The sequence below is a fragment of the Corapipo altera genome, unplaced genomic scaffold, assembly GCF_003945725.1.
Source record: "Corapipo altera isolate COAL_440 unplaced genomic scaffold, ASM394572v1 69, whole genome shotgun sequence".
In the NCBI taxonomy this organism is placed as follows: domain Eukaryota; kingdom Metazoa; phylum Chordata; class Aves; order Passeriformes; family Pipridae; genus Corapipo; species Corapipo altera.
This window is the reverse complement of record NW_020884908.1, coordinates 3,583,656-3,609,618: the sequence shown is the minus strand read 5'-3', so window position 1 is coordinate 3,609,618 and position 25,963 is coordinate 3,583,656. Positions and strand designations below refer to the sequence as shown.

At 38.0% G+C, this 25,963-nt stretch overlaps 1 protein-coding gene across 8 annotated transcripts in view; it reads left to right on the top strand.

Annotated features, from left to right (window-relative positions):
- The window catches only part of SLC10A7 (solute carrier family 10 member 7), a 146,559-nt gene that overhangs the window by 75,508 nt on the left and 45,088 nt on the right, over positions 1-25,963 (top strand). For all 8 annotated transcript variants that reach the window (XR_003529221.1, XR_003529222.1, XM_027652875.1 and 5 more), the window contains one exon: positions 19,447-19,482. Coding sequence is in view for 5 of the 8 variants with exons in the window: in XM_027652875.1 (XP_027508676.1) it covers positions 19,447-19,482 (36 nt within the window). In the remaining 3 variants the exon portion in view is untranslated. Of the gene's footprint in view, positions 1-19,446; positions 19,483-25,963 lie in introns of those variants that run through there.

Sequence of the window (25,963 nt, the reverse complement as noted above, 5' to 3'; positions counted from 1 at the left end):
CACCCAACTGTCCAAAAGGGTTGTCAGTTGGTTGCTTTACATTGCAGAGCTGTGGTTTGTGTTCAGTTCTCTGATGCTAAACAGAGAATTAATAATGCTTTTATGAGGGTTTTTTTTCTGTCGTTTTCTCTTTTTTTTAGTTTAAGATACAATATTTTCGTTCATAAATACTGTACAGTATGTCATGTATTGCTATGAAGATTCATGAAGGAACATGGAATTTACATATGAATCTAAATGATTATTTTGTCTTTGAAAAACAGAGATAACAGGCAAGTGCTATCTCTGAATGATAAGAATAAATCAAGATAGTAAAGGAAATCCTCGAAGGATTTAGACTGTACTTCAACTGAAATACCACTATATTTGCTGGGAGATATCATACTATTTTGTTTCTGTTTGAAACAGTTATTTCTGAGTCACCAAATCCTGTGAAATAACTGAAAGTTTAACAGGAACAAAAGATATTTTAAAAACTGGCATTGTGTACTGTGAATACATAACTTTTTGTAGACTGGTACAGCTGGTATACCAGCCTGACTTCAGCACTTCACGATTCAAATACAGTCCTTTTCTAGGTCCACTGGCATCAGTGTATTTACAGTGGTATAAAGCTGGGCCATCACAACAGTAAAACATATCTTTTCATTTGCTTGCCCATAGCTTTGTAAGAATGGTGCCTACTGTTTCCAGAGAGAGACTCAAATAGTAATTCCAGGGCAAAATGTGGCTTTTAATTGTTTACTTCTATTTCTGAAGTACTTTCAAAATGATCTGAACAGTTAAATAATTCTGTAAAGTGTTGGTTCTTCCAAGGACAATTTAAATCTCTTTATTGCTGGCTTGGGTACAGTAATACTGGTCTGATAACAGTAAGTTCTTTTGCTGTCAAGATTTCAGTCATACTTCTTGATACACTGAGACTTTTTGCAGATATTTGCAGCATGTGAGGTAATGAATATTATTTCAGGAATACAGTTGTCTGTTAAAGTATGCGTTAGTAGCTTTTTTTATGCTTTGTAAAGTCATGGCAGGTAAAACTTTTCAAAGTACCTAATTTGATTTCAATGGGAGTTTCACTTCTAAGCTCCTTACTCTATTTTTAATTTTTTTGTTTGTTTGTTTTAAATATTTCTAGGCATCTCTACCTGTCCTTAGTGAATTGAGCAGTTTTAAAAAATCCAGTTGGTGGGACTTATGCATCTAAGCTGCTTGATAATCTAAGGAGCAAGGTGTGGTCACGATGAGCATCATTTCACTTCATTTTGAAGTGCTTGGATCTGTGACAGATGTTCAAAGACATTGCCTGGCTCTTGCTTCCAACTGCTGATTAATTTTTTTTTTTATTGTTTCTGTAAGGTAAGATCAGGTTCCAGAACATGATATCCAGCCTCTGGTAAATGACCTGATAAGACAAGTGCTCATCACTGTTTGTAGAAATTAAACACAGAACTGCTCTTCTCAGTCAAGATGGCAGCAGCTGTGGGTATGCAGAACAGAGGAATATTAGGCACCTCTGTCATTTTACTGACATGCTGTTTGGCATCTACAGACTTGCTCACACTTAGATTATGAGATTTTATCAAATACAACTTCAAATTCAGGAAACTCAATTCTACTCTAGTAGCACTGTGGGCACTTGAAGAGTTATGGCTCTACCATTTACTCATCTTTGGTCATTTTATTATTTCTCTTTTTTTTTTTTCTTTAGACTTTGCTCATGCTGGGATGTTTAGAAAATGCACAAATTCTGGGCAACTAGGCCATATTTGTCTGAATACCTGTACATGCATGTGCCTTGCATAATGCTACCCAGGAGGCAGTGGAACACAAAACCCCCATTCCAAAAATACATTAGACCTGTCTTGCAGATCAATGCTTCTGCATACCCTGTCTGTGTTACACCAGCTAGGCTCATCTAGCCTGGTGTTCTGGTTGGCTGTTTGTTCTGACCCAGGTAAAACAGGTGAATTCAAACAGGACTGAAAACTTCATGACTTCACAGTTGAACTCGATGATCTGGAAGGTCTTTTCCAACTTAAATGATTCTGTGATAATAGGATTTTTCTGTATGCTGTGAGGTGGGGAGAACCATTTATACCATTTAACTTCAGAGCCCAAGTTAGAGCTCTTCTAGACTTCAAATACAAAACCTTCCTAACCTGTATGTTTAAGTTATGTTAAAAGGGTCAAATATCTTCCCTGCCAGCATACAGTGTTTAATAGATTAGGATCTACCATAATACAAATTGATAATAGTTTATTTTGCACATACATAAATAGAGTTGTAGAAATAGGCTCAAATTAATTTGCATATTTTCTATAGTTTGAGCAGCCTTCCAGATTTTTTTCTGCGTTCTTGATTTCTCAGCACAGTTGTGTTTGATAGTTATTTCCTGGAAATTGTTTCCTGCTTTTTGTTTACCTGGAAAAAACACTAGCCATGGTAACCACAAGAAACATGTTTGTACGGCAAATGGCAAAACTTCCACTGAATGGGGTTTGTGTCATCAGCTGTCAGGGCTGCAGAAGATGAGTAGTTAACTGAGTAAGTAGTGTGTAACATTACCACTGACGGAACATTTCTTACCATTAAGCCTTCAAACTCTCATTCAGCTGTCAACACATGGGCACTTTCTGGAGCCAAATTCTCTCACGCTGTGCGCTGCCTGCAGCTCGCCTGAAGCTCAACTTTGACTAAAAGTGTTGATTTCGCTTCTTTTAGCCTTGTTCTCATTTAACGTTAAAACCTGCTTAGAGTCTGCCTTTTATTCTGCAAAGTACACATGGCTGTATCATCCCTCCCGCACTTCTGATGTGGAGTTAAGGCGCTCAAAAGATATGCTAGTAATCTTAATGAATAATTGATTAGAAAGGAGTCTGGCAGTGTTAATTGTGAGGTGCAGCTGAGTGAATGCCAAAACAAAAGCTCTTCTAAATGTTTCCGAAAACCTTGTAAAGTCTTTAGCATTGAGCAACAGGGTCAGTGCACTGAAGTGGAATTTAAAGGAGGTTCTTGAATGTAATGGATTTTGACTTCCCTTTGTCATGTGCCTCAGTGCATCATTGATTGAGCACTCATTTGTTAAATCAGCTGTATTTTTTTGCCATTTGTCAGAGCATAGACACTTACTGCAGCCTTTTTCCTTCTAAACACGAATTTCTTGTCTTAATAAATCACAGGTGTGAATTAGTTTTTATCTAAGGTGATCAATTTTTCAAGCAGAAAGGCATGGGGAGATGGTCATAGGGAAACACATTGTGAGCTTTTATTTTCTTAACTATTAGAAGAAAAGGGAAAGATCAGGGATACATTTTAGCTGAAACATCGATAATTCATGTCTTTAAATTCAGCTCCCAGCAAAACGCTCAGAAATGATTTTATTTGGAAAGCTCTCAATGGTGTGCATTGGAAGAGTAGTTCAGGGTAACTGGTGTTCAGTCAGCTCTCTAACAAATGAGCAAAGGAAACCCGAGGGTTAAGGAACAAGCAGTGTACTGTGTGTTTGCAGTGATGAGAGATGCTCTCTGATTAGTGGAAGGGCTAATTACCTGGAGTATGCAGGAGCACTGTAGGTGCTGTGCATACCTGATTAGAGTTCTGACAGCAGGGCAGAAGAAAGAAGACCTTGAGAATGTGCCAAAAATATCCCTTTATGTAAGCAGATGCTATTACCCTTGGAAGAGAATAGTCACTTACCCAGAATGGTTATTGCTGCTAATGATAAGTATTCTATGGATGGGCCATCAACTTCTGAGAAATGTACTCCTGTGGTATTTAATACAGCAATTACTTGTCAAATCTGGAAATGTTCATCTTGATGCTCTGTTGGCTGGATAAATGACCAAATAAGATTTATTTGCCCATTGTCTGAGCAAGTTGCCAGTAGTTATGAGGGACTGAAGACAAGCTAGTGTTTGGAGTTGTTTCAGTGTGGATACTAGTAATGGAATTAGAAGGTATTTCTTGGTCTCGTCGTTAAGCAAGAGTTCTTTAAAAAATATACATATGACAAAAAAATGCAGAGAGCCTCCATGTCCTGCTGGGTACAGGCTTAAGTGTTAGGTACACATGGAAGTCAGCTCTTTGAATTTTACTTTTAGTCTTTTTGGAAAAGATTTTGAGGACAGGAGAAAAAGAAAGGAGAGGAACAGAAAGAGCCTCAAGAAGAGTAGGGAAGAGAAAAACCAGTCATGTTGACAGAAGAATTTAAAGCTTCTCAATAGCATGGAGTTTAGCACTGTCCCTGCCTAGATGTAATTAGAGTGAAAAGGATGGAGAACCAGTCGTCAGCTCTGACATCACCTCTTTTTTAAAACAAACTTTTCCACAAGGTGCAGAATGTGTTCTGTCTTTGGGACTACCTGTAAATGCTCAGCACTGTCAGGCTTGGGTCCATCATGGAGCAGCATGTAAATTTACCACAGATTTGCTGGTGAGCAGAATGACAGTCTATTGTCTTGTATCTTGGTAAGAAATTAAATTGTGACCGTGTTTTGGTAAACATGTTTTGCTGGCAAATACACTGCAGTGACACCTGCTAACATTGCAAAAGCCCCCCCCCCCAGCAGAACCCCTTGCTCCTAGACCCACTCCACAGGTAGCTTACAACTTAAGCAGCTGTTTTCACTTTTGTCACTGTCAGGCGCTGGGGACAGTTTCCTTTCTTCTCTCTCTGGCTCCCTAGGCTCTATCAAAAGTGTGAATCTGAAACAAAACAAAATAAAGCTTCAGTCCACATCTTTGCTCAGCCTTTACATGTACGTTCTCCTGTTTTGAGTTCTTTTAAACTGCAGCTATCAGAAAGAATAAAACAGTGCAGCACCTAGTAGAGTACTGAAGTGATCATCCAAGCAATTTTCTTCTCCCTGAAGCCAGACAGCCAAAGCTTTTTATTACTGAATGACTGAACTTCCTGTGTCTGTCTGTCTAGGTTGCTAGGCCACCTTGCTGTCACGATTTGTGATGTTAGAGGCTTTTGATATAGACAAACCAGAAATGCTAATTTAAATACAATATTTACATTAAAAGCCCTCTTACATAAGATATATAAAAAATAACTCAGCAGTTTTATGTCTTGTGTGTGTGTGTGAAGTTCTTGTAGGCATCTGGAAAGGAATCCTGTTCATGTACTGAATTTCATGTACCTTCTCAGTAAAACAGTCTGGTTAAAAATTTTTTTTGAAGTCTTTAGATAGCTTGCAGCTTCGGAACAACCATCCCAAGTTATTGTTACTTTTCACCTACAGGATGGTTATTTTTGCTCTTTGTATGAACTAGGTTGATGTCCTTTTTTTCTGATCCAGAAATAAGAGGAATGATGGCATTGTTGCCTTTTAGTCATAGGACCTTGATTTGCCTGTTATGTGCGCTTGCATTGCCTGAAACTGTTCCTTAAAAGAAATGATTTGGTGTAATTGTAAATAACCAAAGGAGTTATTTTTTTAATTTATTACCCGTGTGAGAGTATGCAGTAAAACTTTGGGGGAAAAAAAACAGGAAATTGTGCGTTTTTCACATGGAAATTACATTTAAAATGAAAAGGGCTGATAATAAGCTGCTAGTCAGTAAACTGGGTAAGGATTTGCTCTCTGAAGAAACATACTTTTCATACCTAGGCAGACAGGAGGTGCTATATTTCTCATTTGGGAGCAGAACCTGTATTTAAACACCAAGATGAGGCTGTTTAACCCTTCCATGTTATGGATGTTGAAACTGCCCTGTAATGGGTAACTCTTAGTTATTAACAGCTAATACTGAGCTGGGTAATGGGTTGGATTTTGTCATTTTCAGAATGGTTAGAGCTGGTAGATTGTAGTGATGTGTAATGCTAATTATTAGGCTGTGTATTGTTGATTGATGTTAGATCAATGAGGCAAACAATGCATCTGAGAACTACTTTGAAAATCAGGTCAGTTGATAATCTTAGGATGTGTTAGATCTTGCTGTTCTCTCTGCAATTCCCATATTCAGGGTAGGGGTAGCAGGTGATTTGATTTTTCTACAGCTTCTGTGGAGAAGTCCTGTCTACCATCCACCAGGTGAAACAGTTTAAGAAAAGTGTTAGGCACACAAAATAGGCACACAAATCTCTTGTTGGTTAGAAAATCCTAGAAGCCCTCAGTAAAAATCAAAGGCCTTAGGGGTATGTTTTGTCCCTTCAGCTAATGAGTTTCTGTGAATATATGTGGCATGTCATTTAACTGAGTAATTACAAGGGATTTCACTTTTAAAAGGAATATGTTCTACTTTGTAGAATGAGAATTATTCTGGACTCAGAGGACTGGAGCCTTTGTAAATTTAAATACACAAATGGTCTAATCCCGTAATGTGAACTTCCAGCCTTGCAGTGGTTCTTAGGGAAAAACTGGGGCAAAACCTCAGGAGGAGTCAGAAGGAAACCACCTCTGAAGCTTGGCTTCCCTGAGGACAGAGTAGGCTGAAGACTCTTCCTCTGAAAAGAGGAAGGTAGAATTCTTGGATAACATCTTTTAGTTATTCTCTTGTTTTACCTCCCGAAAAATAGGGAACACCTTCCAATTTAACACTATCATGCCATTTGAGCTCTTGGGAGGTGAAATCAAGAAAAAGCCTTTCTTGTAGGGGCTGTGAGGAAAATATTTTCATTTAGTTCAGTCTCACATACCAGTTCCCTTCCCTGCCTAGACATTCTCTGCTAGACTAGGACTGCTTTGTTTTCAGAAACAATTTTCCCCCTCTGGAAATATTCTGTTATGTTACTGAATCAAAGACCCACGTTTCGGGGCAGATGATTTAAATGCAAAACCAGTACTCATATAAGACAGGGGAAAAGCAGGCTCCTCCTGATGGCAACTTAGAGCAGCATAACCCGTACAGGAAATTTAAGTACAAAGCCAAGTTTTGTTTGCTGCCCCCCCCCCCCTTTTCTTTTTTCTTTTCTGGTTTTTGTTTTGTTTTTGTTTTGTTGTTGTTGTTTTTATGTAAAGCAGTTAGTTCTTTAGGGTGCCTCTGCCTGTGTTTTTACCTTTCTACAATCTACTTGCGCCAGTATGCCCAGAGTGCACCGATGTTGTCATTCCCAGGTAAACTGTGATATTCTGTCTTTGTCAGAGCATGGCCTACAGAAAGCTCCATGTAGTGGATGTGGGCTTCAGTGCTCAAGCTCCCAGCAGTGCCCTGCCTCTCGCTGTCCTGGGTGATGTGGCAGCGCTGGGCAGCTGGAGAGCCTTCCTAGGTGGCACTCCTGGCTCCTTGCAAGGCCAGATGGTAGATATGAGCCAGGCAGTATGGATTTGTGGAGCTGGGTTTCAGGCAGGTGAATTTTCCTCCTACCTGCCATCTCAAAATCAGAGTAGACAGAGCTCTTTTGATGTCACAGCACTGTAGATTCAGCCAGTTTCCTGCGTGCTTCAAAGTGATTGTCAGTCGCTTCAGCAGGTGGAGTGAGAGATTTAGGATGCTGTGCTGAGGGACAGGCTGTTACAAGCAGTACCTTGGCCCTGTTGGTCACCTGTGATAGTGATAGCAATAGTGTGATACTGAACAAATGCACCAGTCTTTTGTCTTGAATGTGAGATGTGTATCCAGTGAATAACATGCAAAAAAAAAAAAATCTTCGTAGCAGATGGATGGAAAAAAAAATGTTGCAAGATAGGGTCATATGGCATCAATAACGAGAATGGGGTTTTGGCCCATTCTACCACATGTGAACAAAACCCTGCATTTTCTTGTTGCAGATGTGTGTATTCAGCACATTCAAATGTGTACTACATGAGGATATTCAAAACAAGGCAGAAGTTTTGTGCTGCCAACCCTGTGTTTGGGCAGGAGGCTGGAGGAGGGGTGTCTGAGCACTTGCAAAACCACAAAAACATGTCAGTAGGAGAAAAGAAGTTTTTACTGACTGTATAGTATTCACAAAATGAAAGATAACCATTGTAGTCATGCTGAAGTATATATGGAGTTAGAAGTGAGAAGCAAATTTACTACTATAAAATAATTCTGGAATTCTTTAAGGATTTAGTTTCTTATGTAAGTAAATGATCTCAGTCAGTTAATTTAAATAGAATTACATTTCTGTGATTTGGGTTTTTTTAACCTTAGTGTGCTAGAGTGTGTACTTGTGAATTTGAGGCAGTTTTTTACTATCTGCCCGAGAAAGGTGGTTTTTTATGGTCCTTTTTCCTTATTCACAGTCATTAATAACATATTCAACTCATGAACATTCAGCAATTTATGCACAGTGCAGTTCAGCTGAATATAGTAATATCCCACTCTAACCATTAAAAACAGTTATCACAAGATAACATTAGGTCAAAACACAGAGTAGGCTGTTTAAATTGTATTATTGATTGCTGCTTTCTGAAGATTTTCCTGAGTTGTGTTTAAACCATGTCCTTTTATTTGCTACTACCTTCTTGAAAAGAAGACCTGACAACATAATTTGAATTGAGATGTCTTGCTTTTGATGCCCAGTTGGATGTTCATGCTTATGTAGTTTCATTTCTTATACATATTATCTCAAATTATCTAGTTCCAGTCTTTTTAAAGACAAGTGTGCATCTTCAGTTGCATCTTTCAAAGAGGAGAATATTTACCCATCTACTATAGAAGTTACTATGGAAGTTAATGTTTTTACTGATTAAATATATTAATGCAGGACTTTATATATTCTGGAATTTGTGCAGATGTAGAAAGCAAGAAAGATTTGGGTCTACAACTGGGTTTTCAATCACCTTAGTTTTTGTGTGTCCTGTAGACATTTTGTAGTCTGCCACCCACCCTCCCCAGGGAGTGGATTGGTGGTGTACCAGCTGGTGCGTTCTGTGTGTAAAATGTGAGATGATCATTCCTGTAAGGCTACAGTCCTAATGTCTCTAGAAATGTATTTGGGAACATTGAAAAGAAATAATAGATACAAGAATCACCTTTTTTTTCCTATTGTCTAACTCATTTATGAGCATCTGCATATTTTCAATAATGCTGTTGCTTTCATGGCTATGTGTACATCTGTTTGCATGCATTAAGATTCTTCTTCAAGAAAAAATTTTACTTGAGACTGAACTTGCTGAATTCCTAGGAAAACAAATCCTTTTTCTCCCTGTATGTAAACCATGGTATTTGACTCCTTTTGAGTATGTATTCATTATCTTAAAATAGAAACAACCTCTTCTCCCTGTGCTCAGAATCAACATTATTGTTGAATTCCTAGGCCTAGGAGAATACTAGTTGCATTGCCAGCAAATAATTTTCCATTCTGTATGGTGGAAGAAACTGTTCAATTAGTACAAAAAGGGTTAATCATATTATCCTTTTTAAAATACCACTTTGTTTTGCCCTTCCTGGGTTTGCAAAAGAAGACACAATCAAATGGCAAACCTGTGTTTTTGTTCCTTTTCAAAAATCCCTGACAAGCCCATGACACAGGCTACTGCTGTAGCTGTACATTTCTATTCATTATTGATGACTTGGGGCCAGGCAGGCAGCACAGAACACAAGCAGTATAGATTACCATATTGGGGGCTGGGTTTTGGGGTTTGTGTATACACATGTGCCTGTGTGCATTTTGGCTGGGTTTGGCCTTTGAAATACTCAATTCTGAGTGGAAATCATATCTGAGAATAATAGTGGAAAAAGATTGAATGAGTTTTGTGATACATCTTGCTAAAACAATTCAGGGCACTTAGACTAAAGATAAAAAAAGGAATGCATGAGTGAGCTCACTCTCAAACTAATTAATAATAACTTAACTTTCCAGCGGACTTGGAAACGATCCTGAAAAATCGGGGGGGGACTTGCACCTTACAGAGTGCAGTTAGCACCTTGGCTGATGAGACTTTTTCCTGACAAAACCAATGTAATCTGTCTAATTAATAACAATAATTATAGACAGACTATGCTGTTGGTTTGATGTGGGGGGGGGGGGATAGTATCTCATTTGATGGATGCCACAGACCAAGCCTGCAGTTTGGGTGAGCGTGACAATTATGCCAGCGCTTTAGTGATACATTTTTAAGTGGTATTTCTGAATAACTGGTCTCCAAGAGACTTTTGCAATGCTAAGAAAGTGTTTTAGTACTACTGATGCATAATTAATCCATATAGTTTTTTATTGGCACAATGGTCCCACCTTTATATAAAGTTTTTATTTTCTTGTTCAAGTCAAAGAAGTGTTCAGTGTTTTATTCTTGCACTGTTTGAGGTTCTTGGCTTGAAGAAGTAGGGAGACAGCAGTTAATTTAAACATAGTGTTTATGTTAACAAGGTGTAACATACTTTGGTTCATATATTGATGGCATCTTTATACAGAAACTGTTCTGCTTAAATAATTTTCTGTTACATGGATAGCTATAGAAAGAAATAAGTAGAATCAGTTTTGATAATTGCTTATAACTTCTCATTTCTGTAGAATTTCTGATAGCTTTTCTCTCAGGTTCTGTAATTTTTCCCTTATGTTTCTGTTTTCTTTCACTCAACTGGTCATCAAGACAAGAAAAATGAATTCACAGTTTAGTTAATTCAAAGCCTATTGTGTTAAAATATTTTTTTAAACATTGAACAGAATAAAATGAAGGACAGAAAAGGCTTGTAGGGACTTTGCTGTGTTGGATCTCTGACTTCAGACTCTTTTAATTCTGTTTTACATGTAGAACTCTTTAAAGTAAGACTGGTGTAGAGCATAAAAACTGCACTGTCTTGCTTTGGGAAGGTGAGGCAAGAAACCATTCCAGTGGAAGAAGGGCACTAAGCTACTCCAAAAATCAGTGTCAGTCAAAGCAGAATGTTTCCTTAGTGTATTCCTTCCATTTCTGTGGTTCTGGTTTCCCTTGTTGGAACTTAGTGCTCTTTAATATGTCTCAAAATATGGATCGACTATCTGGCTAATTGAACAATACAACTACTTCTGTTTTAGGAGATTGTTTTCCCTGGAAGGTCCCACAGCACCATCTAGTGTGCCATCCTGTCCTACTGTCACATGGGTTTGTGGGAGCAGAGGTGCTGAGGCTGGCAGGCTTTGCTGGGAATGGCTTCTTAGTAATTTAAATTAGGATTTGCTGATTACTCGGCATAGAACCAAATACAGGAGAAATTTAGATCCTCTTAAAATTTCTTTTGCAAGAAAACAGACTTAAAAATTAAGTTGAAAAATAACTTTTCTTGTAAAACATATATGTAGTAACATACATGTAACTGCATTTCTGTTTTCTGTGTACAAAACAAAGGAGAAATTGTGGTGCATCCTTAACACTGTACTAACATACTTAACATACACCCTGAGAAGTGTAACTAAGTTTATTGTATCCTTATAACACATTAAACTCCTTTTCAAGAAAGTGCCATGCTTATACCTGTGGATACCCTAATCCTACAAATGATGTACCTTTCAGTCTCACTGAAGATCTCAGTCCCGCTGAGATCATGCTATAGGTCTGGGAACCTGCTTGCGTCGTAGAAATTACAGGATTGTGTCCAAGTGATTTTTGCAAAGACAAGGGGATCACTCTAAAAAGTGTATGAGTGTGGGTGGTTGAGAAGTTCCTTTCTCCCTTTTATGCCTCCTCTAGCAAAGGCCCACCTAACACCAGTGTCTAAACTATGCTGACACACAGAATTATAGTGATCTTGTTCTCTGCTGACACTGCATGAGAATTAAATTTGAATGGGAACAGACAGGGGTTTAATGAGCTGGAGTTAGGAAAAGGGTTTGCATATGAGGAAGTTTTAGAAGGTTTCATTGAGGTGGGAAGTAAAGGAGAGGAAACAGATCTTTGAGGCCAGGAACGAATGTTAGCAAAAGCAACTGAAGAGCAATGGGAAGAGGAAAACGTAGCTCCAACAGGCTCAACAGGATCATTGAATGCACTGGAGATGTTAACCAGACAGCTGAGTTTAATGTGTTGCACAAGAGACAGCAAAAAGTTGCAGTAATGTGTTACAAGTTTGGTGAATATGGCTTGATCCTGTTCCAGATATGTGAACAAAGGCCCACAAAAACCTTTGGTCACACACATGCTGCGGAGCTGCTGCAGCAGTGAGAGGTTGCAGCTCTTGGGAAGCATGGCCAGAAGCATTGCCCCCAGCAGCACCCTCCTACCTTTTATAGGAGCTATTCCACGCTCTGCTAGCCAGCTCCCATCTAACTGATGGTTTCTGGATGTTTGATGGAAGCATTCATTTCTGATTCTGACTTGTGTTATATTTTGTACATCATTCCAGAAACTATTCCTGTATGATATGCGAAGCACCAAAAAGTTTTCAGAATTCCTTTAAAACTTTGGGGTCCTTACTACTGAACTGTTCTGTTGCTGCTCAAGAAGCAAATTTCTAATGTGTTGAAGATGCCCTCTGCTGGGAAGCCAGGCAAACTGGGCTTATCTCGAGTTTCACCTTTCTAAAATACTCTTTTCTCACTCTGGGTTTAACTCTCAATATGATACCAGAAACTCACCCCTTAACCTTACTTAAAAAAATGCTTTCTCTTTCTGCTTTTATTCTTTATACTCCACCTGTGATAAATGTAGTAGTGTTACTGCCAGTAGTTCAGGTCACTGTATTTGTTGTTTCTGTGTTCAGTTTTGTTGAAAGAACTGAATTCTGGCTGCTTGCCAGATTTTAAATCAAATCCTTTTAAATCATATTTTTGCATGCTTGCATAAAATGTATGCAAGAGGAACATCTGCAAAAGTAATTATTAATAAATAGTGGAAGTGCTTTTGATTTCTGCTATTATCTGATGCTAGTAAGCTTTTTACTGTTATCTCATTTTTCTTTTTTTTGTTTGAATTAACGTCCCTTCCCACAGTAGAGGCCACTAGGTTGATACAACAGAACAAAGATGGTACAGTGTCTGGAACAATTCACAAAGCTCTATGCATCATCTCATAGTTGATATGAAATCTGGTTATTTTGTCCCCTCTGATAAATCAAAAACCATTTTAACATAGTGCTTCTAATTTTACAGCTTCGTTATTAAAATCCAATATTGGCCTAATTGGATGAGTTGCCGCTATTGTTGTGGTATTTATTTTTGATTAAAGTTGAATTAGGGTTATGTGGAATTGTGTTTTCAATTTTGTATTGTAGTATGTTGTCCTGGTGTTGTACAGTGTTTATCAATTTAACAAAAATATGTGAACTCCATACTCTTTTCAATATCTTTTCAGATTTTCCTGTTATTTATTATGGGGAGGATGGGTGTATTTAGAATCCTAAAAAACATCAATTCATAAACCTCTGTTATTCCTAACTTTCAGAACAGTCATTTGGTATGTAACAGGACAATAAATAGCCAAGTTACGTATTTTATTTTGAAGTCCTGCAGTTGTATAAACCTCATAGAACCAACCATGTCATTGGAGTAGCTGACAGAAAAGGGATGTATAGAAGGAGTTTTACACTTGAAATTATTTTTAAAATAATTAAATTGGAAAACAAAAGGCAAGTGATTATTTGGCACCAGGAGCTTCTATGATGTCCATGGGGAAGCAACACAGGGACCCCGAAGTTGCATCATGGGGCAATGACTGAAATTACAAGCACACCAGAAAGTTCTAACTTAATCTCCTAGATTACAAGAGATAAACTCAAACATTTATGTCATTTATGCAAACATGAAGTTTGAAAGCACAGGGGAAACATAAGTTTTATTGTGGAAATCAATTTCAACATCTTATTCAACAAAAATTTGTCATCTCCACTATTATCTTTAAGTAGGTCAGATTAATAGCATAGTTTGTATAGCCATGCTTACAAAAGCTGTTTAAAGAACCCATAAAAAGGTTGTCTCAAGGAGGCTTCTGCAGCCACTGGATCCAAATACTAAGGAACTGAAATGTTTTTGAAATAATTTCTCTTACAGTCCTGAAATTGTCATGTTCAAATGGTTTACTACTTGAAAATGGAGACATGAAAAATTCACAGTTGCCTCTGCAACCCTATTATCAGGCCCTTTTCTGTTTTACCCCCTCTGTGTTCAGTGCCTTTCACAAGAACTTGCCTAGTCCAAACCTGACTTGTAGTGTTTTTGCCCTTCTGCTTTGGAACCAAGTGTGTATATTTAGCATAGGGGCTTTTATCTTGTTCTATGGAGTCTGTCAGGAGATTCTGCATAGTTCCAGAGTTATGTGGGAACAGGTGGAAAAGGGGAGAAGGCAACTACTTTTGAGGATTTTGGTATGTGAAAGCTGTATTTCAGAAGAAGGAGTAATTCTGTATATGTTGTCTAAAATTAGGATTACTGCAAAACAGTTTGACATGGGAATATACTTTAAATTGGTTTATTCAAGACGATGAATAATGTGGTATCACAACTCATAAACAATGTTTTAGTCAGATGTCATGCCATGAAGTGGAATTGTGGAACTGGGACCAGTCTGAGGGATGAGGATAGTGAGAGTCTTGTGCTCCTTCATTTGAATAGACTGGGAGTTGGCTTTGAGTACTGCCATGGTCTTTACATTCTCTATCATGTTCTTAGAAACATTGAACAGTAAGCTTTTTGACCTTTAGGAGTGCCCACTTCTTTTCTTTGTGGTGGTACCAGACTTTCTGAGAACATCCCTTTATCTGTATTCTGTCAGAACTTTGGCAGTAACTGTCTTGGTGCTCAGAAACATACCTAATGCAGACCTAGAAGCACTTTTCCAGAGGCAGGGTTCTCTTTTTGAAATGTAAAACATTATGAAGTTGTCTGCAAACTTCTTGAAAAAAAAGAATTTAAAACACACTTCCAAGCACAAAACCAAGGAAACAAAAGACATAAGAAATAGAAATAATACATGTTTTGAGGTAAAGTCTCTAATTTTGTAATCATAAAAACTACAGGTTTGCTTTGGGGGTTCTTGTATGTTTGTTTGTTTGTGGGTAGGGTGGAGTATGCAGTGTAGGCTGGGATATTTTGGTTGCTCTTTCTTTTCCAAAAAGTGCTAGCAACTCTTGAAATAAAACCATATGAGAAATAGTGCTGTACACAGATGAGGACTGAGTTGGAGTTTTCATTTATGCTTGTCTTCTGATGAAATTATCCAGAGTTCAGAGCCATGTTTTTCTCACCTTACTCTATTAATAACTATGGAAATGCTGCCCATTTAACTTTTTGCTAACCTTTATTGGCCTTATCACATAACACTGCTTACACTTTTACTTCTTTTGTATCCTGCTCTGATAAAGCATTCAAGAACATCTGTAGCATTAAGCATGAGTAGATAATTGCCTTCAAAAAATACACATTTGTTCAAACCTTGATTACAACCCCCTTTTTTTTTCTACTTCTTCTGCACTACTTCTTAAGACAAATCAGATGTGACTTTGGTTAAGGTTTTTCTCACTAGTAATTGCCACATGTGTGTCATACTGATGACCTGTAAGAATGAAGAAAAATTGCGTGGGAAATTTATAGGTAAGGGAAACGGAGGAAAGTTCACATGTATTTCATGCCTCATTACAATAATCCCTACTTGTCTTCTACCATGTGTCCCTCTGGATCTGTGCCCACCTTCCTCTTCGCATAATTTCATTCTTAATGATTTGCCATCATAGTTTCAAATTAATTATGTGACTTCCCCTTGCTGTCTGATTTGGCAGCCAATTCCATGTATTGATTCTATATATTTTTTGGAGAATAGACACCTCTTAATATCTGCTCTGTAGCAATGTTATACTGGATGAAAGTTATAGAAAATCTCTTAACATCTTTGTCTTTACAAGGCAAATAACAATTAAATGAATCTCCAAGTACATCCTTAGTGTTAATATATATGTTTATGTACATGCCTCCACACGCAAACCTGTATTTAAACTCTCTTAATTAAGATAGGTTTCATTATCCTTACTATAAAGAGAGATGTGTTTACAGGTATCTGACTATTCAGATTCCTATGTTATATCAGTGTCTCAGGTCAGGCGGAGATTTTATCTACCCTTTCCACTAAAATCATTGAAATATATTCAGTCAGTCTTTCACATCAGAGGTGTAAATGGATTTCTTGAAAGTTTTTCTGCAGATAGCAAACAGCAGTCACTTTACAACTTTGACTCCATTGTGGGCAGCAGTCGGAAAGCTTAACACTCCACCCAAACTTTGAAGATGCTAAAACTGTGTAGTGACCTTGCATTCTCAAGGGCAGATGCTCAGCTTCTGCTGGAAGTGCTAATCTACAATCTGTTTATCTCCATACACTGTGTATTTGACAGCACTTGCCTGGAAAGCAAGGCAGGGAAAAGGGTCGTCAAATTTAGTTACTTTTTCCTCTCTGATGGTGTTAGTGTCCAATGGACTTAGAAACCGTAGTCTTTATTTTAATTTTTAGCTTCCTTTGTGCTTCTCAACCAGTCATAGTTTTAGAAAGCAGCCACGCTGCCACTGTCAGGATATGCTTGTCTTTGTGAAGCCTCTGCTGGAGCATGAACTGCACTGTGTGGAATAACTGTTCTCTCCCACCTTTTCTTTATACTTAGTGAATCAGACTTTGGCTTTACCTTCAAAATGTAAATTGTCACCTGTATTTTCTGTCAGTAGGCTTTAGACTCTATTTATTGTTCTTTAGTGGGCATGAATTGAGATGCATCACGTAATGCTTATGAACATATTGAGGAGCATGTTTCTAATGAAGAGGTAATGTGTTGAAGCAGGGTGGTGTGTGTGGAGGGAAGGGTAATGCCTTTTGTTAGACAAATACACCATAGTATGTAAACCCTTCTTCAAATGTGAGGCAGAAACCTGAAGGGAAGGGCTTTTGCACGCCCAAAATTTGTTCTTTACCAGCTCCATCAGTCAGTTGGGTAACAGAGGTTCCTGCCCCTAATAAATCTTGCTTTGCCTGCACCCATCACCACAGCACTACTGAGTGAAAAAAACCCCTTTGGTTTTAATGTAATCCCTGTGGTTTTTCAAACTGGCACTCCTTATCAAAATAAAACATTAACATCAAATTACTCTGATTCAGCAACAGCATCTATTTTTTAATATGAACTTGTCTGTTCTGTCAGGTAATTGTTTCGCTTCCCAGGGAATTGCGTATGTGTTGCGAATGGGAAAGTTCAGTCTTGTAAATCCTTTCTGTGGTGAGGCAACAGGAAACTCGCTTCTGATTATTAAGATCACCAGGTTTAATAGCAAAATTTAGCAACAAATTGCTAGAATTGACCTTCTGAACGCTGGATTTTCAACATGCTCAGTCAGGAATCTCTTTATGATGTCTAGCAGGATTCTCTTCCTCTCCACTTACAGAATTATGAAGTGTTACTGTCACAGAGGTGCCACTTCCTTTTGTGACACATTCTTTGAATTAGCAGTGGCTGTTGCTCATTGTGATAATATCACCAAACTTCTAGAGTATATATAGCAGGTCACAGCTCCCATCCTAAAGAGTAAAGACACTATTTACCAACACAATAAAGGGGAAGTTTGGTTTGGTTTGCTTTGGCTTTTTACCTTTGCATTTTTTTGGTAATGTATAAAAGTGCACTGAGGTGTGAAGCATGTAAGAAATTACTAATGGTGCTGAATCAATGAGTTCCTTCAGATATAGAGGAGAGCTGGCTGTACTCACCAGCTGGCAGTGTGCTCTCTTCTCCCAACACTTGATGCTCAGTTGAGTATGGAATGCCTGTGGTGTGTCACCTCCCGCTCCGTCCGTGCTCTTCTTGCCTCATGCAGAAGGCCGGAGGTGGAACCCTGCTGCAGTGGTGTTCTGCCATCCCAAAATTACAGAAGGCTAAGGGAATACTCAGGCACTTGGTAATATTAGAGGTGTACAGTGTAGTTGTTAATGGGGAAAGGGGAAGAAGGGGAAGGTCTGGCTCATGTATTTTTAGTAGTAGTCCATTAAAGCATCACAGATGCTGCTGTACACAAGTGTCAGTTCAGCTCTTGGTGCTTCCTCCCTTCCTTAACTTTGTTTCTTCCTCTCCTACTGGTATTCTTAAACACCTATATTTCTTCATATCTGTTATCTGCATTTTGGTCTAGTCCTCCTGTAACAGAAAGTGACTCCCTGAAGCAATTCTTACTGCTTCTATTTCTTCTCTTTTTAGTCTCTTATGATCTATCTCAATTGTGACATTTGTAAAAAGATAAATTATTATGGATAGCTAGGCTGTGGGGCAGTCAGATATGGCATATATTATTTATTTCAAAATATGTTTTTAAATTCTGCAGAGCCTTCAAGTTGCACAGCTTAACTGTTGCCTCCTTGATCCTTCCTGTCTGCTATAATTTGTGGCATTTATTTGTTGCTTTTTGTTTTAGGAGCACAATAGGAACTCTCTGTGGCTAATGGTCTGTCTGGATCTGTGATTTTTTGTGAACCTAGAAAGCAAATACAAAACTAGTGATTTAAGGTTTTTCTTAATATTAGCTTCCAAAAGATTGAAGTAAAGCTATGTTACTCAAGGTTAAATGAAAAGTAGGGGACAACTGCTTTTTTCATTCAATTGTTTTTCTACTCATAGCTAAAAAAACCATAAAATAAGCATCCTTTTAGATAAATGTGAGCAAGTTTTGGACCTTTGTCCTTTAAAAATAAAACTTGTGAATAGCTGAAAAACTAGCTATTCTTGAGACCTATCTGGATGAAGAATAGTCTTGGCTTAGAGAAGTTCCAAGCAAGCTCTGTGAATTAGCATGCATTAAATGATAGAATCATTTTATTGAGCAATAATAAAATATTGAAGTCAGATGGAGGGATGATGGGGAATTGCTATTTGCAGCTATGAAAGTGATGCATGTCATGTTAACTCCCAACCCAAACAACTCATTCTAAGATTTGCTCTCATGAAACTTAAAATCCTCTGTTTTGTCCAATCATCAGCTTTAAACCTGTTCCTTGTCAGTGAAGACAACAAATCTTTTTGCTTGCATCTGCCTGGGGGATGTGGAAAGCTGAGGTGGTCCTGTGTGATTAAATTAGATGAAAGACTTGCCTTCTACCAGTGAGACATGAAGTCTAATCAAGTGAAATGAGTTTTGAGATCTCAGCTCATTTCCTTGGGGAATATCTGCTTACATTACGCAGTCACGACACCTAATTCATCACAGTTGATGCAGCTTTTGCTCAGAAGAGGACATGGGACTGGGTAGCAGGGGACTTGATCACAAGTCTCCCCCTCAGAAGGAGCAGCTTAGTGAAGTTAAGATACAGCACAGTGAGCGAAGAGGTTTAATATGTTTTTAAAATAAATGATCTATATGTCTATGTATCAGATCTTTTTAGAATAGAGGGGATTTGGTGTAAAATGGAGAAAGCTAGAGGTGAAAAAAGGCACTTTGTACTGAGTGTAATTTATAAAATGATTGGCATACAAATGTTAAAGAACATACACAGTGAAGAGCAAAGTTGAACTTCTTGTTACTTAATTTCTGTGATGTTGGGTGATGTTTGTGGGTTTCCATGTACTAAGGTACAAGGAAGTAAAGCCTATTCTGCTTCCCTGATTAACCAACTGTTTTTGTTTGTTTCTTCCAGGGCATTGTTATAACTCCACTTCTGCTTTTGCTTTTTGTAAGTATTGTGATCTTAATACATCTTCTTACTGGGTAATCTTGCACCTATTAGGCAGTATATTTAAGATACAAATTTGGGTGATTTTCACTCTGCTTAAAAAATGAAGAAGATTTTTCTGGTCAGTATTTGAAATAAACTGTCTCCCAGGAAGGCCCTCAAAGTGTATCACAATGAATGCAAACATTACTTGCACCTCATTCTAAGAGGACCAAAACCGATTGTTCTTGCAGAATTGCAAAACCATATGATATTAGTCAATCTGGATAAAATCAGGTAGGTATGCCAGATGATAACTCGATTAGGAGATCTCTTGGAGAGCTTCCACATGTAGGAGCTGGACAAGATTGTGCTGTATGACATGTATGACAGGCCAATTGTAAAAGCAACTCAGATAAACAGAGACTTGCTTTTGGGCAACTAAGCTCATGGGTATATTTGTGCTAAAGGTTAGCAAGACAAATTACTGAAGCCCCTGTGTGTCACTACGTGTGATGCTGCTTCATTCCTGTTTGTTAGTTCAAGATTTCTTTTTCAATCATTAGTCTTCAGTCAGGGCCTTGGATCCTGACAGTTCATGGTAGAAGAAAAGGGAGAAAACCAAGTTTTATCTTCGTGCTTATAAAGGAATGCATATTAGTCAGCATACAATGAAGAGGCTTTCACAGATAGGTAGTGGTGCTTTAGTAAATCTCATGTCAGTTAGGAAGTCTTGGTGCTTGGGGATTTGGTGACACAAACAGTGTGGTGTGGTGCAAGTTCCTGAGGACTGTGGCTTTGTGAAGAGCAGGGAAAATAAGCTGAAGCACTTAAAGGATTTCAGGAGAGGTATACATTGTCTTTTATGTTTATCTTACTAATGGCTTTGTATGTCAGCCAGCACACTGGAAAGGGGAGAAACAATTTGTAAGTGGCATGCAAGTGGTACACTGTTTATGGTAGGGATGCTTAAGCAGCATATGTACTGTACACGAATATAGCAATGTAAACTGGGATAAATAGTACTGTGAGAGTGGCTGTAACATTATCAACTGCTGCCTCAGTGAAACTGTGTGGGAAGATTTTTATTTTACTACAACAAATTGGGATTTATCTGATGTAGCTGTGTTTACACACAAACTGTTTTGACTGTATCGTATATATATTGATACACACCAGCAAACCTTTCAGATATACCTGGGACCATAGACCTACAGTAGGTTGAAAAAGATAACTGCTCTTAAAAAAAATGGGTGTTTTGTTGTTCTTCCACTGAATACATTGATTCTGGATGGTCTACCTCACTGTTTTCCAGTTCTCTTCCCTCTTGTATGGAATGGGGTTCTTCCATGGGCATTCATCCAGAGACCTGTACCTTTGTTTCTCAGTGACTGAAACTTCAGCTGTTATTTGCTTTTGCTCAGTGGCAGCTTTCACCCTGTTATACCTCACAGAGTTTTAGTAGTCAAAAGGGATATTTTCTGTAGAAACTGAAATTTTAAGGAAAGATCTGTACATCTCTTCAAGCAAGATTCCTTTAGTGTCTTTATAGACAGATAACAAGATATCTTGTCCCATAAATTGCAGTTTTCACTGTTACTTCTCAGAAGAGGTGGTAAAACTTCATTTGTGTAAGAACAGGAAGGCAAAGCATATGTCTCTGTTCTTCCTACCAGCCCTGGAGACATTTGTATGAGAAGTGTGTAAAATGCACAATAATTGTTGGGCGGTTTGTAACATGAATCGGGAGTTGTTTTTCTTGAGGAAGATATGCACATGAATTATTTTTTCATCAGAGTGATAAACAAACTAGTCTGGGGATGAGGGGAGTTACAAAAACTGCATTTTTTTGTCACAAGGCCCAGAACTTGAGCACTTCTCTTGGGGTTTATAAATATTTAAAACTTCTTGAGGTCTTTGCTGAGGGTTTCAGACATGAAGAGCAGCATTCAGGTCAGCCCAACAGCACATCTTGCTTAGATGAGATCTCCCTTCTCTGAAGGTTCAGTTTATCCAGTGGTAAGTATTTGAGAGAGCAAACTAAACATGCATACCCTGATGCACTGTTCTTGTACCCTGACAGTCTGTGATTTGGACTGCTGAAACCTTTCTTCTCTCACGAACCTCTCTGGTTTTCCTTTGAGTTTCCTTGGTGCATCTGGCCTGGTTGACATGTAGTGGATTCAAGCACACAGTTCACAGGTTTCTGTTTTCTTGCTTACAACCTGCAGTTTGATCATTTCATGTGGAGTTACTGCAGAATGACAATGACTAGTAATTTCCTATTTATCTTTTCTGGACCATTCATCAGTTTAGTCATGCAACTTAACCTTAGTGATTAATTAATAAAGGGTGGAATTTTCAAGTTTCGAAATAAAACTCCTTTTTACCTCAACAACGACTGAGCTGGGCTTCTGAATACTATTCATAGGCCTTTGAAGTCAACATCATCAATGAATTTTAATTCCTTGGTCTGGTACTCACAAGCACTAACTCTTCCACAGAGTCGTGCTATGATAGTCTGAATGCTATGTTGCATTAGTGATCATATTTGTTAGTCTCCCTGTTTACAGTACATAAAATAACCTTAGTGCTGCCAGAAATTAAATACATTGTTTTCTATTAAGTTGGTTTTGTTATATAGCTTAGCTTTTGTTATATAACTGAGGTAGCAGTTATCGTTTATATTTTACCCTATATGCACCAGAGAATGTAATGTTCTGAACTGCCTTTCCTGTTCATAATTGCCTAGTAATGTAAATATAAACTGTCTAAACAACATCGATAAAGGCATATTGAAGCTATAATAAATAATGCATTAATACAAATAATTTATTATCTTACATGGATGGTGTTGAACACAAGATCATCAGTTACATTTCGGAAAAGTGTATTTCTACCATGGAATTTCTGGTGTAAAGCTTACTCAAAATTAACAGGTTCTGATTAATTTAATGAAACCTTAAGTACTGGACTGTATCTTTGTGAGGATGCTTAGCTAAACTTTATGAAGAGCAGCTGACTTTGCCACAGATACCTCTGAATAACATTTTGCCTGGTAAAAAGCTATTGAATCTGGCTTCCAGCTACTTTAATCAGCAATATCATCATCCTCATGTTAAGCCTTGTTATTAACAGTTAATATGTCATATTCCCAGCCAAGATGTTACAAATGGGCAGTGTCCCATAAACTATGTATAATTGATTAGAGTTCATGTATGTGGTGAACTGGAATGTTGAAGCAAAGTGCTGTAAGTTACATCAGTTTCAAGTTAACATGAGGTTACGCTGTTCACATTTCTTTGCAACATTCTGCAATGTTTCATTAATGATGGTTAGGAGGCTGTGTACCAAAGCATTCAGAGAAGGATGCTGTCTGTCTTCCTCTTGTCAGATCGTATACTTAGCTGAAGCCAGAGGTGACACATCGATCATAAAATTGTTTAAAGTAGAGAAATAAGTTTCATTTTATCAAAGGCATCTGGGGGGGAAAAAAGCCCACCAACTAGAATAAGTGTAGACTAAATTTTGCTTTTGAAAATAACTATATTGCTATCAATAAATAATGACTATGAATCGGTTAAGTTATGGCCGAGGGAGTAAGGCACTTGGGTATGACTGCCCATCTTTACTTATCATATAACTTGTTCTCTGTGTTCAGTTTAGTTGTTTCCTTCAGTATTTGTAATAACATTGTATGATTCCTAATAACAGTTTATGATTTGAATTCATAAGTATGCTGCATTTGGGCCCATTTATGTTACTAAAAGACAGTTAAATGAAAGGTGTCGTCGTACTGTGAAGATAATAGTGCTGTAATCTCTTTGATAACCTCAAGATGTCAACACCTTTTTATGAAGTCTCATTTGCAATACACTATTTCAGGAGCACTGAACTCTGCAACAGTGGCAGGTGTATCATGTCACTAACATGCCCTTAGACTGTAACTTTAGTCATGGAAAACATGAATACGTATGAATGGAGGTTCATTTTCATTGTGGGATTTCACATGCCTTTGTATTGCACAGGATGGAGGCCAACCTGATACCTCAGCAGGGTAATGTCTCTTGGATTTGCCTTGGAAACAGCATGAGCACCTAAGGGAATGATGCAGTTACCTTTCTTGCTACTTTCCAGCCATGCTGGGATGGAGTTGCCCTATCTGTCCTTAAAGCTGGCCGAGCACATGGACTGGCAATTTTACCAAGCCACACAAACTTATGATTTTGTTGAATGTAACAGGTATAAAAATAGAAGCAATCAGTCATCTGCACCTGTTGGAGCCAGATGTGATGCTGTGGTTTTTGCGGCACAGTATCCCAGCTCTGCCACCTTCTTGGTATTACCCTTCTGATGGCACTCAGTACTTGACAGATGTGGAAGTTGGAAGCACAGCCAGTTAGCTATCAAATTAACGAACATCCAAGTGTGTTTTTATCAAAAGACTTAAATGTTAGAGATAAGTCAGTATTTTAGATTTTTATGTACTTTACATTCTTCAGTATGCCATTTAATGTGGAGTGTTAAAGAGCCAATGCAAAATTCGTATGTATTTTTAAAAATACACTTGGCAAAGCCTCCATGTAACTGTCAGGCATTACTCCCCTCTTAGCTGTTTTACCAGTGAAGACTACCATGACATTTGTGTCAAAATGGAATCTTCCCAAGGCTTTATCAGCTTGCTCCTGCTCTTGATTTATTCAGTTATGTTTTCTTTTCTGATACCCTCTCAAATTCCTGAATTTTATAGTGGGTATTTTTATGTTGGCATTGTAGTGAGGATGCTGTAAGTACTAGCAAGTAGCACTGCTGAAAGAATTCAAGAGTAGACAAGTGAAGGAAATTCAGTGCAAGTATCACAGAGAAAAGTGAAATAAAGTGAGTGGTGAATAAGGACGTGAGTGAAATTAGAAGCTGATAGAAATACTGAAAAGCTTTCCCCTGTACTCACAATCTTTAAATTAACACACGGGTTTAAAAGTTGCTGATACTTCCCAAATTTTACCAAGTCTTCCCCAATCCCATGTAATTCAGATTAATCTCTTTATTGAAAGGCACTGTCAGTACTTTTTTGTTTTGAAACTAGATTTCTACACACTATGCCTTGTTTTTTTCCTCTCAAGCACTTGGTAAATGAGAGTTGATACCAGTCAAATGAATCGTTAAATATGCAAATATTTTAGTAGCTGAAAAGCCTTGGAAGTTGATAAGGAAGTTGCAGCTAATGGATTTCACTGGTATGTGACAAAAGGCTGATTACAGTGAGGGGGGAAAGGGAGGGGAAGCAGCACAGTGCATTAGCTGTTAACAGATCAACTCATTCATGTAGAAGATTGAAAATGCGTCATTATTTCTACCTGGTTAATTATCTCACAGCTTCCTTTCTTCTTTAATCATTGGGAAAACAAAATTCTTTGATCTGATCCAAAATTTTTACAATTAACCAAAACTTTTTATGACTGCTGTGAAATATTTGCGTAATCATTTTATTCCTTTTTTCACATTCACCTTTTATGGCTTTGTTGTTTAAATTGGAAACAAATAAGAGAGAATAATAGGGACCCTCCCTGTTCCTGACACACACACAAAATACTGTAAATTTGTCTAGGTAGAAAACTCTAATATGTAATGTTTCTGTGGAGGACTTGCTCTTCTACTTGTTACTACTCTTGAAATTTTCATCTGTAGAGTGCTAGAGGAGCCTTTCGAGTGCACAACCTGCTTCAACACAGCAGAAGCTGACCACACATCTTATTAGGATCATAGAACCAGGCTACCAGGAGGATCCCATCCTAACTCAACCAGTCTGCCTCTTTTCCATGCTGTGCAATTCACTCAAACCTGAACGTTAGCTAACTTAAAAGTAAGGATTTTTGTTCTCCCCCCCCCCCCTTGTAATACTAGAAACTTGTGTCTCTGATCAACAGAAAATTAATTTCCAGTAAGTATTGGTGGAAGGTGTTTTATACATTTTTCTTTGCTGTTGATGTTATCAGACACCTGAATAGCACTTCTCTGAAATTTATCACCCTGGCTCAGGCTTTCTCTTTCCCAGTCTTCAATCAGCTAGGCTGAACAAGTCATGCATTTCTAGTCTTTAAAGTGTAAATACAAAAAACAAATCCCTTTTTCTGAGGTATTTTATGCAGCTGCTCCAGTTTTAATTCCTTCTTCAACCCAGGTAATACGAATCCTGCACAGTTGCCCAATGTTCTTCACAAGGCCTTTTCTAGGCCTTGTGCAATGTCACAAGTATCCCCTACCTCTACTGATTTATTTCTTCTGGTACATCACAGTATTCATGGTTCTTAATTACCATTTATTTACTAATCTGTGTCTTTCCAGTTAGTCATCCCCTTGCTTTCAGCAGAATTTTCAGATGCTAGTCCCTAAGTCCCAAGTCTCCAAGGGTATTAATCATCTAATTCCCATTTAGGTGCTTTTGGGTTGTAAACTTGATCTTGTTTCTTTGCATTAGCCCTCAAGATCATTGTATCATGGT